The sequence below is a fragment of the Carcharodon carcharias genome, chromosome 11 (genome assembly GCF_017639515.1).
Source record: "Carcharodon carcharias isolate sCarCar2 chromosome 11, sCarCar2.pri, whole genome shotgun sequence".
Lineage (NCBI taxonomy): Eukaryota > Metazoa > Chordata > Chondrichthyes > Lamniformes > Lamnidae > Carcharodon > Carcharodon carcharias.
In genome coordinates, this window is record NC_054477.1 from 84190391 (window position 1) to 84205751 (window position 15361).

At 46.7% G+C, this 15361-nt stretch overlaps 1 protein-coding gene across 1 annotated transcript in view; it reads right to left on the reverse strand.

Moving 5' to 3' along the window:
- dlg2 (discs, large homolog 2 (Drosophila)) overlaps positions 1 to 15361 on the reverse strand; it is a 916179-nt gene that overhangs the window by 814117 nt on the left and 86701 nt on the right. The window contains 1 exon segment of the mRNA XM_041198640.1: positions 7743 to 7796. Within this exon segment, the coding sequence (XP_041054574.1) occupies positions 7743 to 7796 (54 nt within the window).

Consider the following 15361-nt stretch of genomic DNA (forward strand, 5'->3'; position numbering starts at 1 on the left):
TACTCCCACTCCAGGCAAAGACCAGCAAGCAAAGTCACCAATCCAGCATGGGAGGCAAAAGAGAACAGCTACCCAGTGCCGAAAGAGGATGAATGATCTGCTCTGTTCTGACAGGGTAAGTCACTCTTCTCATCATTCTCCATTCACACACCCCCAAGCCCATCACACATCTACAGGGATCTCACTCACTGCCAGTTCAAGGGGCATCACCATTCACTCTCTCACATACAACTTCATTTGCACTGTGGATTGTGTCCTCATCCTGGCCATGGCACCACTCACCACCCACACATGCCAGGTATCCTTACTCTCTCCACCTGAATTCATGCAGGACAAGCTGGCATACAACAAAAGGGACAGATCACAGACTGGTGAAGGAATGTCTGATATCAGCTTCCTCACAGACTTTGAAAATAGCCATCCAGCTGGCTGGCGATGATCTGGACCATTCCTGTGCTAATGGTGAGGTCAGCGATGCTTAACCAAGTGAGGATCCAGCAGTGCAACATCCATCACACAACCATGCTGTGAGCCAGTCCCCTGCCATGTACTAATTAGCTCTCATTGCTTCCACAAGGACATCTGGGAAGCAGCCGAGGAGGCCCACAACCCAGGTCCTTGACTCAAGCCCCGAAGACACCTCGGAAGAAGAATTTGATGACACCCTCATCAAAGACCCATCACAGCGCTCACCCACATCCTCCATCAGCACAGAGACACACGCCTTAGTGGGACCTAGCTCTACAGCAGCCTCGGGGTCACAATCTGGTGAGCATTGCATTGTCTGATCCACAGCAGGTGGTGGCAGGAACTTTCCAGGTGTCCAGCAATCAGAGCACTGCTGGAGGCCAGAAATTTGCTGAGTCCAAATCAGATGAGGAGCCTCGGAACTCTGTCATACCTTAATTGCTGGAGCTGCAAAGGCAAGCTCGGGAACATAATAAAGGATGTCTGCTGCACTCCTCAGATTGTTAGGCACAATGGAGGAGACCATCCACCTTCAGGTTGAGGTGATAGCGCACCAATGCAAACACTGGACCTTGGTCCACGACATCAGTCCTGCACTGCTGCACGGGCTGAACTCCATAGCTGACACCATAGTTGGCCCCAACAGTGTCAACGTGAGAGGAGTGCAGGGCAGCTTGACCCTACTTCAGCTTCCCCTTCCACTCAAGGAGTCAGCCCGGGGCCAACAGGCATCCATACGGAGAAGTATTAGTAGGTGCACAGCCTGGGACCATCGACCCAGTGACTCCGGGCGTGTCTGGCCCATCTGAATCTCCTCTTCCTGCAGCCTCAGTAGCTCCACAGGCCGAGGATGGTGCCACTGCCACACAGCAGTACTCCGAAAGCAGGCTGGGGTCATCTCAGTCTTAACACTCCTGAGGACGCTCGTCAAGGTAATCAGCAGTCAGAAGGCTGCGTCCACCTCCGTTGTGGGTGTCAGGGGAGGACCAAGACATAGCGGTAGGGTTGGAAAGGTTACGAAAATGTAGTTTCCCCACGTGGGCATGGGCGGTAATCACTTGTACATAATGTTGAGTATTGTAAATAAGCTTCCAACAATGTCATTCTGTCTATGGCTCTTGTTATGATGAACAGTGTTCATGTCAGCCTGAAGTGACGGCAGGTGTCTCAGTCCAGGGCCTCACCATTGTACTTTGTGCAACCTTTCCAGCACACTGATGGTGCTCCTTCACAGTCACTGGACACATCAATCATGTCTGCACCTCGTTGGGGCTTATTGTTCCTACCAGAATGTCCTGGGCTGGCAGCACAAAGTTCCATCATTTTCTCTGTGTACTCTCAGCACCTTTGAGGTGCGGCTGGCCCCCCATCGCATCAGCATCCGTGTCTGGTGACAGTATGGTCCTGAAGGGTTTAGCTCATAAAGGATGCCACAGGATCACAAGAAGTTAAAGTTTCCCTTTGCATCCATGATATGACCCAGCTCATAGAACGCAAGTGAGTTGCCATCAGCCAGATAGGTGTCAGACATTCACATAAGTTATGTAAGGATCTATGGAGCGTGCACTGCATATTGTCATCATCCTCCATGAACCTAGTGCTATGAGGGCCTCCTGAGCATGACTGCCTCATCTGGACAACGCGATAGCCTCATCACTATCATCTTCACCTTCAATGGCCTCCTCACCTTCATCCCTACTGATGTCCTCCTTATCGGAGGAGAAGTACAGCTCCTGTACCTCCTCCTCAGGCAGCTCCTACCCCCACCTGGTTGTGAAGGACGCAGCAGGCAACGGCAATGCCTGACACCCTCTGTGGACCGTATTACAGCACTCTACCAGACCGGCCCAGGCACCAGAACATCATTTTCAACATCCTGATCATTTGCTCCACCAAGGTGCAAGTTACAGCATGAGCCTCATTGTACCTACTGCCATTCAGTTGCTTTGGTGGCACAAAGAGCCTGTGGTACCAAGGAGTACCTGAGGATATAAACATCAGGGCTAACCCCAGGGAACCACACACAAAGAGGTGAAGCTGCTCGGACAGCTGGAGATACTTTGAAAGCTGCTTGTATACCCTTCCTTCAGGGTAACGTCTTCTCCTTGGGCAGCCTTGCCCATGGTCCTCTCTGAGGCCTTCTGCCCCTTCAGTTCCACCAGGCCACTCAACTGGCAGGCCTGCAGGTTGCTGCTGACCCTAATCAACTGCCCTCTTCTCCATCCTTCTCCTTCTCTCTTTCTTGCTTGAGGACCCTCCACCAGAGTGCACTGTTGCCATGGCCCCCAACTCTGCATGACTCCTTTGTGTCAGCCTGTGAAGGGGTCTCTCTGTGGCTGCAGGCCCTCTTCACTGACTCACTGTCAGATGATGGCTTCAGTGGCTCCCCTCCAGAATTATGCTCAAAATTAACAAGAAACAATTCCTTCATCTCTTATGCAGTGTCAACTGCAGCCTCCAACTCTTCATGCTGAGCTCCTGATTAGCCCTTATATCCCACCTGTCTGTTTGCTGAGTCAACCCTGCTGCAATTCCGTCCCATGCAACCAACGTAAAATTGAATGGGGAGTGAAAAATTAGCATCTATTGGAAATTTAATTGCCTTGATAATTAGTTAATTGGCATTTATCAGAAGGTAGACCAGGGCTTCTGAAGTTGTGCCCCACTTGCCTTCCATATTAATGGAGATGGATTTCATGATGTCAGGGCCCTGTCCCAACATCATGACACCCAATTTTACAGAGCAGTGGGAGGGATAGCCGTCTGATCAGTGAGAGCAAAATCCAGCCCTATGTTTCCCACTTCAGAGCTCCCCTGAGATTGGTGCAGCTATTAACACCAGCAGCTTGTGGAAAGGTGTCTATAAATGTATGTCCCTGATAGGAGGATTCACTATGCTCTTCAGAGAGGTGTTAGTTTACGAGTAAGTGGGACACAAACATGACTACTTCATGAGAAAAACTAGTACTAACTCTGATGCTACGATTCATTATATATAGAAGAGCTGCAAAATTACCACTGTAGTCATGGAAGAGTCAAATGACTACATGTCCCAGTTCCTTTTTAGAACTAAGAATTGGCTATGGCCTCAAGAGAGGTCTATTCATGCAGCACTGAAAACCTGAGAACAAGACCCTGACCTTAATTCTGCAATAGGGAGAAAAATAGCTTTAACTTGGTGTTAACTGAAGCATGCCACTAATAGGGATTAAAGACACACTAATTGTCAGGCTTCATTCTAGATGCATGTGCCTCAGTCTTGCTCCTTCAATGTCTAAATCACTTCTATATTGGCAGTTATATCTCCATACCCATTATTTGTAGCATTTAAATGGCTGACAAGCCTCCATCTATAATGTAATTCATGTATCAATGCTGAGAAATAAAATTTTTATTTCAATTTTACATGCTTTGCCTTCATCAAATCACAGAATCACACAGTACAGAAGAGGCCCTTTGGCCCATCGAGTATGCACTGACACGTGAGAAACACCTGACCTACCTACCTAATCCCATTTACCAGCACTTGGCCCATAGCCTTAAATGTTATGATATGCCAAGTGCTCATCCAGGTACTTTTTAAAGGATGTGAGGCAACCCACCTCCGCCACCCTCCCAGGTAGTGCATTCCAGACCGTCACCACCCTCTGGGTAAAAATGTTTTTCCTCACATCCCCCCTAAACCTCCTGCTTCTTACCTTGAACTTATGTCGCCTTGTGACTGACCCTTCAACTAAGGGGAACAGCTGCTCCCTATCCACCTCGTCCATGCCCCTAATAATCTTGTACACCTTGATCAGGTCGCCCCTCAGTCTTCTCTGCTCCAACGAAAATAACCCAAGTCTATCCAACCACTCTTCATAACTTAAATGTTTCATCCCAGGCAACATCCTGGTGAATCTCCTCTGCACCTCCTCCAGTGCAATCACATCCTCTCGAGTAAATTGTAACTGCACTGTCAATTTTCAATGGCATAACCATCACTGAATCTCCTGCTATCAACATCCTGAAGGGTTACCATTGAACAGAAACTGAACTGGACCAGCCATGTAAATACATGGCTACAAGAGCATGTCAGAAGCTGGGAATTATGTGGTGAGTAACTCACCTCCTGACTCCCCAAAGGATGTATTGCATCTACAGGGCACAAGTCAGAAGTGTGATGGAATACTTTCAGCTTGTCTGAATGATTGCAGCTCCAACAACGCTCCAGAAGCTCAAAAGAATCCAGAACAAAGAGGAAGCTTGATTGCCACCCCATCCACCACCTTAAACATTCAATCGCTGCATCACCAGTATGCACCAATGTGTACCATCTTAGCAACTCACCAAGGCTCACTCATGAACACATTCCAAACCCACAACCTCTACCACCTAAAAGGACAAGGGCAGCAGATGCATGGGAACACCATCACCTACAAGTTCCCCTCCAGGGCTTGGCCTAAATAGCCAAGAGGTTATGGTACTGGGCTTGTAACCCCAAGATCAAGAGTTCAAATCTCTCAATGGCAAACAATGTAACTTCATCTGAAACAGATGGAAACGGGTTTGTACTCGAAAGAGTTACAACTCCAATCACATTTTGGCTTGGCCTAAATAGCCAAGTGGTTATGGTACTGGGCTTGTAACCCCAAGATCAAGAGTTCAAATCTCACAATGGCAAACAATGTAACTTCATCTGAAACAGATGGAAACGGGTTTGTACTCGAAAGAGTTACAACTCCAATCACATTTTGGCTTGGCCTAAATAGCCAAGTGGTTATGGTACTGGGCTTGTAACCCCAAGATCAAGAGTTCAAATCTCACAATGGCAAACTATGAAACAATGTAACTTCATCTGAATAGGAACAGATGGAAACATGTTTGTACTCAAAAGAGTTGCAAGTTCCCCTCCAAGCCATACACCATCCTGACTTGGAACTATGTCGCCATTCCTTCACTGTCACTGGGTCAAAATCCTGGAACTCCCTTCCTAACAGCACTGTGGGTGCAGCTACGCCAGATGGACTGTAGCAGTTCCAAAAGGTGGATCACCACCGCCTTCTAAAGGGCAATTAGGGATAGGCAATAAATGCCGGCGTACTCAGTGTTGCCCACATCCCATAAAGGAATTAAAAAAACACAAAATAAAAGTTCATTCTATGCTGCTATAATAATTTTTCTTGGTTCCAACAAGGAAACCTCAGAATTCCTAGTGCACCGTAACAATTCTACTTCTCACATTAGTCTTCCTTGTAGAGAATTTGATCAAGACTGGCAATGGAGTGCGAAATAATGCTAAGTTATGGCCCTTTGTTGTATATTCCCATGAGAACTAGTTGCACTTGGAAAAATCAAATTTAATCAGGAAACATACAGTCAGAAGTGGGTCTTTCATCCCAACGGTTTCAGTGGACTCAAATCAAAGTCTCAGAGAAGAAAAAGCACTGTTTAAGGCCTGTGACCCACTCACAGGCCTAATCCTGGTTGGTTTTGGGAATAATTTTAATCATTAAAAGCCATTATATAAATACAAGTAGTAGTTGTAAAATGGTGTTTAACTTTTCAGAGAAGTGAACAGAGAGACTGCATAATGTTGGGTCAGTTGATTTTAACTGTTATATGCAGCCATTTTTAGCTTTCTCATCCTCAGCCCACCTGAGATAAAGTTAGTTTAAAATGTTGTAGTTCCAGGAAAGAGTGTTTGTCATAATACTTTTTCACCACTAACAAAGATATTGAACTTCAAATTAACTTGGGGTTTGTGGAGATGGTCAAGAAAGAAATCTGGGAGCTCCAGTGTTTCAAACTGAATCCTTACTCACAGGTATAGGCTTGGAATCCCAAGATATTGTAATCCTGGACATTAGTTTTTGTATGCAACCTATTTCCCATATTATACTATACTGATAAATTGTGGCTTAAGAAGGCAGAGGTGTAAAATGGAGATGGTTGATGAGGGCAAGGCCATAGATGTGGGGTATATGGACTTCCAAAAAGAATTCGATATAGTGCCACACAACAAACATGTGAGGAAAGTTATAGTTCATGGAATAGATGGGACATTGGCAATGTGGATACAAAATTACCTGAGGGTTAGAAAACAGAGAGCAACGGTTAATGGATTCTTTTCGGGCTGCATTCACAGTGCTTGGAATTGGGACCCTTGCATTTCCTGATTATATATGTAAATGATCTAAATCCTGGTGTGCAGGGGACAATTTCAAAGTTTGCAGATGACATAAAACTTGGAAGAATTGTAAACTGTGAGCAGGACAGTGTAGATCTTCAAAAGGACATGGACACATTGGTGGAGTGGGCAGATAAATGGCAGATAAAGTTCAAAGCGGGGAAGTGTGAGGTGACACTTGTTGGTACAAAGAACATGGAGAGACAGTATGAAATAAAGGATACTATTATAAAGGGTGTGCAAGAGCAAAGAGACCTGGATGTATATGTACATAAGTCATTAAAGGTGGAAGGGCAGGTAGAGAGTGCTGTTTCTAAACCATACAGTATTCTAGGCTTCATTAATAGGGGCATAGAGTACAAGGGCAGGGAGTTTATGATGAACTTATATAGGACACTGTTTAGACCTCAGCTGAAGTATTGTATACAGTTCTGGGGGCCACACTGTGGGAAGGATGTGAACGCATTGGAGAGAGTGCAGAACAAGTTTACGAGAGTGGTTCCAGGGGTGAAACACTTCAGTTATGAGGAAAGATTAGAGAAGTTGGAACTGTTTTCCTTGGAGAGGAAAAGGCTAACAGGAGACTTGACAGAAGTTTTCAAAATCATGAGGAGTCTGGCAGAGTAGACAGGGATAAACTGTTCCTGTCTGTAAATGGATCAAGAACCAGAGAGCACAGTTTTAGTGTTTTGCAAAAGAAGCAAATGCGAGTTGAGAAAAAAAATTTTTCACACGGCGAGTAGTTAGGGTATGGAATGCACTGCGTGGACGTGTGGTGGTGGCAGGTTCAATTGAGGCATTCAAGAGGGCATTGGATGATTATTTAAATAGAAACAACGTGCACGGTTACGGGGAAAAGGCTGGAGATTGGCATTGTTAAAATGCTCAGGGATCTGGTGCAGACACAATGGGCCGAATGGCCTCCTTCTACACAGTAACAATTCTGTGATGATTCGTCTCCATTAACCCCAGCAATACTCTCATTTTTGAAAAAAAAAATACCAATGTTATAAGCCATTGTAAGAAGTAATGGTAGAAAATATTTATGCTTTATTAAATACAATTGATACATGTCATTTGTGCAATATCTGTAAGCTATACTTACATAGGGGACTGTCTCCAGTGCTTCTGTATTTACAATCATGGGAGCAGGGCTCGCCTGTTGTAAACAAAAATACAGTCAAGTTTATTGGCAAGAATTGCTAATTCCTGATCACAAATCAGCTAAATTGTTGATTGACTAAATTAGCAGATTGTTGTAAATGAAACATATTTATAGTTTTGTATTTAGTACTTAAAACATTAAAACTATATGTAACGATCAGTTGTAATGAAAGGAAAGTTACCTTAAAAGAATTATGTCCAGTTGTCGACTTAAGGAAAAATGCTGAGTGTTACAAATTGGAAGCCTATTATTACATGTCTAATGTATTTATCAAAATTAAATATCACTTACATTTCATCATTTGAATAATTATATTCAGGGCTGTTTAATAGAAATATTTTATCACAAGTTCCACATTTATATTAAGTTGCTTTCAGATATTTATGCAGTTATGCAATGATTTGATCATATGTCACCTAGCATTTAGCAGAAATTTTAATTACTTGTTACACTCCTTTTTGAAAAAGTGAAAATATTACAAATTAATGATCATGCTGAAGAAGTCACACAGTTTTTGGTGACCATGAATTTAAGTACAATTACTAGAGATGGAGAAACCTATAGGTTCCATGTAAAACTCATCTTTACTATAATAAGATTGCAGTTTTCTCAGTGGTTTTCATAGTTGTAGCCCTCAAGAGTGGCTCTGACTGTCTGACGTGCACCCTTCCATTGTCATTTGCTATGAAGATGGATTATCATACATGAGGCATTCCAAAGCAGTACACGCCACCAAAGGAACCTACTAGATGCAAAGATCATTCTCAAGAGTATCTATGTCAGCAATAAAAGTGGATAGGTGTGTTTGAGTATGTCCCTGCTTTTCCCCTGTCAAATGTGCTTTGAGCAGACAGTATTTTCTTTACTGTCCTCTCATGCCATTGTTAAACAAACATCACTGGGCAGATTGTAACTGGAGTATAAGATTATATAGTAAGCATTGAATAATCATATATCTGATCCAAGTATAAAATCACTGCCTGTCCTTTCCTAGCTTATAGAATTATTGCTCAACAATTTCAAAACTTCACTACAAAATGTAAAACTAAGCACTAAACATAGTTTTAAACGCTGACCAATCAAATTACTGGATTCCCATTCCAATGGCATGTTAGCTAATACACAAAGTAAATAAATAAATGGTGGAATTGTCCCAGATTTGCACTAAGTACCGTAGCAGGCGGGAAAAAGGACATATTGCCCGCCGACCACAATGGCGGCTTTTCGCACTGTATCGCCCCATTCCTGGCATGTCCTGCCTAATTAGTAATGCATTCCCAGGAAACACGCCAGGTTGCTAGCAGGACAGCCTCTGACTCGCCCGCCCTGCCGTCACTTCTGGCCTTCAATAACCCGAGCACCATATTTAAAGAGCACCCCCACACAGAGCTAGCACTCTTCAAGGAATATGAAGCTGCTCTCGAGCACCTACAAGATGCAATGGAGGCCTACTGTGATGTCCTCTACTCCCACTCCAGGCAAAGACCAGCAAGCAAAGTCACCAATCCAGCATGGGAGGCAAAAGAGAACAGCTACCCAGTGCCAAAAGAGGACGAATGATCTGCTCTGTTCTGACAGGGTAAGTCACTCTTCTCATCATTCTCCATTCACACACCCCCAAGCCCATCACACATCTACAGGGATCTCACTCACTGCCAGTTCAAGGGGCATCACCATTCACTCTCTCACATACAACTTCATTTGCACTGTGGATTGTGTCCTCATCCTGGCCATGGCACCACTCACCACCCGCACATGCCAGGTATCCTTACTCTCTCCACCTGAATTCATGCAGGACAAGCTGGCATACAACAAAAGGGACAGATCACAGACTGGTGGAGGAATGTCTAACATCAGTTTCCTCACAGACTTTGAAAATAGTTATCCAGCTGGACAGATGATCTGGATCATTCCTGTGCTAATGGTGAGGTCGGCGATGCTTAACCAAGTGAGGATCCAGCAGTGCAACATCCATCACACAACCATGCTGTGAGCCAGTCCCCTGCCATGTACTAATTAGCTCTCATTGCTTTCACAAGGACATCTGGGAAGCAGCTGAGGAGGCCCACAACCCAGGTCCTTGACTCAAGTCCTGAAGACACCTCGGAAAAAGAATCCGATGACACCCTCATCAAAGACCCATCACAGCGCTCACCCACATCCTCCATCAGCACAGAGACACACGCCTTAGTGGGACCTCGCTGTACAGCAGCCTCGGGGTCACAGTCTTTGAGCACTGCATTGTCTGATCCACAGCAGGTGGTGGCAGGAACTTCCCAGGTGTCCAGTACTCAGAGCACTGCTGGAGGCCAGAAATCTGCTGAGTCCTAGTCAGATGAGGAGCCTCGGAACTCTGTCATACCTTAATTGCTGGAGCTGCAAAGGCAAGCTCGGGAACATAATAAAGGACATCTGCTGCACTCCTCAGATTGTAAGGCACAATGGAGGAGACCATCCACCTTCAGGTTGAGGTGATAACGCCGGCATGTCAGCGCACCAATGCAATCACTGGACCTTGGTCCACGACATCAGTCCTGCACTGCTGCACGGGCTGAACTCCATAGCTGACACCATAGTTGGCCCCAACAGTGTCAATGTGAGAGGAGTGCAGGGCAGCTTGACCCTACTTCAGCTTCCCCTTCCACTCAAGGAGTCAGCCCGGGGCCAACAGGCACCCATACGGAGAAGGATTAGTAGGTGCACAACAAAAACAGAATTACCTGGAAAAACTCAGCAGGTCTGGCAGCATCGGCGGAGAAGAAAAGAGTTGACGTTTCGAGTCCTCATGACCCTTCGACAGAACTTGCGTTCGAGTCCAAGAAAGAGTTGAAATATAAGCTGGTTTAAGGTGTGTGCGTGGGGGGCGGAGAGATAGAGAGACAAAGAGGTGGAGGGGGGGGAGGGGGGGTGTGGTTGTAGGGACAAACAAGCAGTGATAGAAGCAGATCATCAAAAGATGTCAACGACAATAGTACAATAGAACACATAGGTGTTAAAATTAAAGTTGGTGATATTATCTAAACGAATGTGCTAATTAAGAATGGATGGTAGGGCACTCAAGGTATAGCTCTAGTGGGTTTTTTTTTATATAATGGAAATAGGTGGGAAAAGGAAAATCTTTATAATTTATTGGAAAAAAAAAGGGAAGGGGGAAACAGAAAGGGGGTGGGATGGGGGAGGGAGCTTACGACCTAAAGTTGTTGAATTCAATATTCAGTCCAGAAGGCTATAAAGTCCCTAGTTGGAAGATGAGGTGTTGTTCCTCCAGTTTGCGTTGGCTTGCTGCATTGTTCCAGTCAAGCCCAAGGACAGACATGTGGGCAAGAGAGCAGGGTGGAGTGTTGAAATGGCAAGCGACAGGGAGGTTTGGGTCATTCTTGCGGACAGACCGCAGGTGTTCTGCAAAGCGGTCGCCCAGTTTACGTTTGGTCTCTCCAATGTAGAGGAGACCACATTGGGAGCAACGGATGCAGTAGACTAAGTTGGGGGAAATGCAAGTGAAATGCTGCTTCACTTGAAAGGAGTGTTTGGGTCCTTGGACGGTGAGGAGAGAGGAAGTGAAGGGGCAGGTGTTGCATTTTTTGCGTGGGCATGGGGTGGTGCCATAGGAGGGGGTTGAGGAGTAGGGGGTGATGGAGGAGTGGACCAGGGTGTCCCGGAGGGAGCGATCCCTACGGAATGCCGATAAGGGGGGTGAAGGGAAGATGTGTTTGGTGGTGGCATCATGCTGGAGTTGGCGGAAATGGCGGAGGATGATCCTTTGAATGCGGAGGCTGTGGGGTGATAAGTGAGGACAAGGGGGACCCTATCATGTTTCTGGGAGGGAGGAGAAGGCGTGAGGGCGGATGCGTGGGAGATGGGCCGGACACGGTTGAGGGCCCTGTCAACGACCGTGGGTGGAAAACCTCGGTTAAGGAAGAAGGAGGACATGTCAGAGGAACTGTTTTTGAATGTAGCATCATCGGAACAGATGCGACGGAGGCGAAGGAACTGAGAGAATGGGATGGAGTCCTTACAGGAAGCAGGGTGTGAGGAGCTGTAGTCGAGATAGCTGTGGGAGCCGGTGGGTTTGTAATGGATATTGGTGGACAGTCTATCACCAGAGATTGAGACAGAGAGGTCAAGGAAGGGAAGGGAAGTGTCAGAGATGGACCACGTGAAAATGATGGAGGGGTGGAGATTGGAAGCAAAATTAATAAATTTTTCCAAGTCCTGACAAGAGCATGAAGCGGCACCGAAGTAATCATCGATGTACCGGAGAAAGAGTTGTGGAAGGGGGCCGGAGTAGGACTGCAACAAGGAATGTTCCACAACTTCACAGCGCACACTGACACTGCGCTTCCACAGTGCAGCACTCCTTCCACAACTCTTTCTCCGGTACATCGATGATTATTTCGGTGCTGCTTCATGCTCTCGTCAGGACTTGGAAAAATTTATTAATTTTGCTTCCAATCTCCACCCCTCCATCATTTTCACGTGGTCCATCTCTGACACTTCCCTTCCCTTCCTTGACCTCGCTGTCTCAATCTCTGGTGATAGACTGTCCACCAATATCCATTACAAACCCACCGGCTCCCACAGCTATCTTGACTACAGCTCCTCACACCCTGCTTCCTGTAAGGACTCCATCCCATTCTCTCAGTTCCTTCGCCTCCGTCGCATCTGTTCCGATGATGCTACATTCAAAAACAGTTCCTCTGACATGTCCTCCTTCTTCCTTAACCGAGGTTTTCCACCCACGGTCGTTGACAGGGCCCTCAACCGTGTCCGGCCCATCTCCCACGCATCCGCCCTCACGCCTTCTCCTCCCTCCCAGAAACATGATAGGGTCCCCCTTGTCCTCACTTATCACCCCACAGCCTCCGCATTCAAAGGATCATCCTCCGCCATTTCCGCCAACTCCAGCATGATGCCACCACCAAACACATCTTCCCTTCACCCCCCTTATCGGCATTCCGTAGGGATCGCTCCCTCCGGGACACCCTGGTCCACTCCTCCATCACCCCCTACTCCTCAACCCCCTCCTATGGCACCACCCCATGCCCACGCAAAAAATGCAACACCTGCCCCTTCACTTCCTCTCTCCTCACCGTCCAAGGACCCAAACACTCCTTTCAAGTGAAGCAGCATTTCACTTGCATTTCCCCCAACTTAGTCTACTGCATCCGTTGCTCCCAATGTGGTCTCCTCTACATTGGAGAGACCAAACGTAAACTGGGCGACCGCTTTGCAGAACACCTGCGGTCTGTCCGCAAGAATGACCCAAACCTCCCTGTCGCTTGCCATTTCAACACTCCACCCTGCTCTCTTGCCCACATGTCTGTCCTTGGCTTGCTGCATTGTTCCAGTCAAGCCCAACGCAAACTGGAGGAACAACACCTCATCTTCCAATTAGGGACTTTACAGCCTTCTGGACTGAATATTGAATTCAACAACTTTAGGTCGTAAGCTCCCTCCCCCATCCCCACCCCCTTTCTGTTTCCCCCTTCCCTTTTTTTTTCCAATAAATTATAAAGATTTTCCTTTTCCCACCTATTTCCATTATATAAAAAAAACCCACTAGAGCTATACCTTGAGTGCCCTACCATCCATTCTTAATTAGCACATTCGTTTAGATAATATCACCAACTTTAATTTTAACACCTATGTGTTCTATTGTACTATTGTCGTTGACATCTTTTGATGATCTGCTTCTATCACTGCTTGTTTGTCCCTACAACCACACCCCCCCTCCCCCCCCTCCACCTCTTTGTCTCTCTATCTCTCCACCCCCCACACACGCACCTTAAACCAGCTTATATTTCAACTCTTTCTTGGACTCGAACGCAAGTTCTGTCGAAGGGTCATGAGGACTCGAAACGTCAACTCTTTTCTTCTCCGCCGATGCTGCCAGACCTGCTGAGTTTTTCCAGGTAATTCTGTTTTTGTTTTGGATTTCCAGCATCCGCAGTTTTTTTGTTTTTATCTTAGTAGGTGCACAGCCTGGGACCATCCACCCAGTGACTCCGGGAGTGTCTGGCCCATCTGAATCTCCTCTTCCTGCAGCCTCAGTAGCTCCACAGACTGAGGATGGTGCCACTGCCACACAGCAGTACTCCGAAAGCAGGCTGGGGTCATCTCAGTCTTAACACTCCTGAGGACGCTCATCAAGGTAATCAGCAGTCAGCAGGCTGCCTCCAACTCCGTTGTGGGTGTCGGGGGAGGACCAAGTCATAGCGGCAGTGTTGGAAAGGTTACAGAAATGTAGTTTCCCCATGTGGGCATGGGCGGTAATCACTTGTACATAATGTTGAGTATTGTAAATAAGCTTCCAACAATGTCACCCTGTCTATGGCTCCTTGTTATGATGAACAGTGCTCATGTCAGTCTGAAGTGATGGCAGGTGTCTCAGTCCAGGGCCTCACCATTGTACTTTCCAGCACATTGATGCTGCTCCTTCACAGTCACTGGACACATCAATCATGTCTGCACCTCGATGGGGCTTATTGTTCCTACCAGAATGTCCTGGGCTGGCAGCACAAAGTTCCATCATTTTCTCTGTGTACTCTCAGCATCTTTGAGGTGCGGCTGTCCCCCCCAGCTCATCAGCATCTGTGTCCGGTGACAGTATGGTCCTGAAGGGCTTAGCTCATAAAAGGATGCCACAGGATCACGAGAGGTTAAAGTTTCCCACTGCATCCATGATATGACCCTGCTCACAGCGCAAGTGAGTTGCCATCAGCCAGATAGGTGTCAGACATTCACATAAGCTATGTAAGGATCTATGGAGCATCCCTACTGCATATTGTCATCATCCTCCATGAATCTAGTGGCTATGAGGGCCTCCTGAGCATGCCTGCCTCATCTGGACAACGCAATGGCCTCATCACCATCATCTTCACCTTCAATGGCCTCCTCACCTTCATCCCCATTGATGTCCTCATCAGATGAGACATACAGCTCCTCTACCTCCTCCTCAGGCAGCTCCTCTCCCCATTAAAGCACCTGGTTGTGAAGGACGCAGCAGGCAACGGTAATGCCTGACACCCTCTGTGGACCGTATTACAGCACTCTACCAGACCGGCCCAGGCACCAGAACATCATTTTCAACATCCTGATCATTTGCTCCACCAAGGTGCGAGTTACAGCATGAGCCTCATTGTATCTTCTCTTCTGAGGCCACCACACGGGCTTTACGAGTGGGTAGCCCTTGTCCCCGAGGAGCCAACCCTGCAGCCACTGTGGGCCCTGGAAGGCATCAGGGATCTGGGGCACTCCCAGGGAATCATGCACTGACCTGCAGGATACTTTTGCTGTGGTTGCAGACCAGCTTACCAGTCAGCCCTTGCGTTTGATGTAGTTGACTGCTTGCTGCCACAGAGATCTAAGTGCCACGTGAGTGCAGTCAATTTTCACCGTACACCTGTGGAAAACCAGAGATCTATGCAAATTCCAGCACTCTTGTTTCCTGGTTTGCCTGATCCCGGTCAAAATGCACAAAGTTGTGTGACTTCGCAAATATGGCGCCCGTGACCTTCTGGATGCACTTTTGTGTTGAGGTTTGTGACATCCTGCAAAGG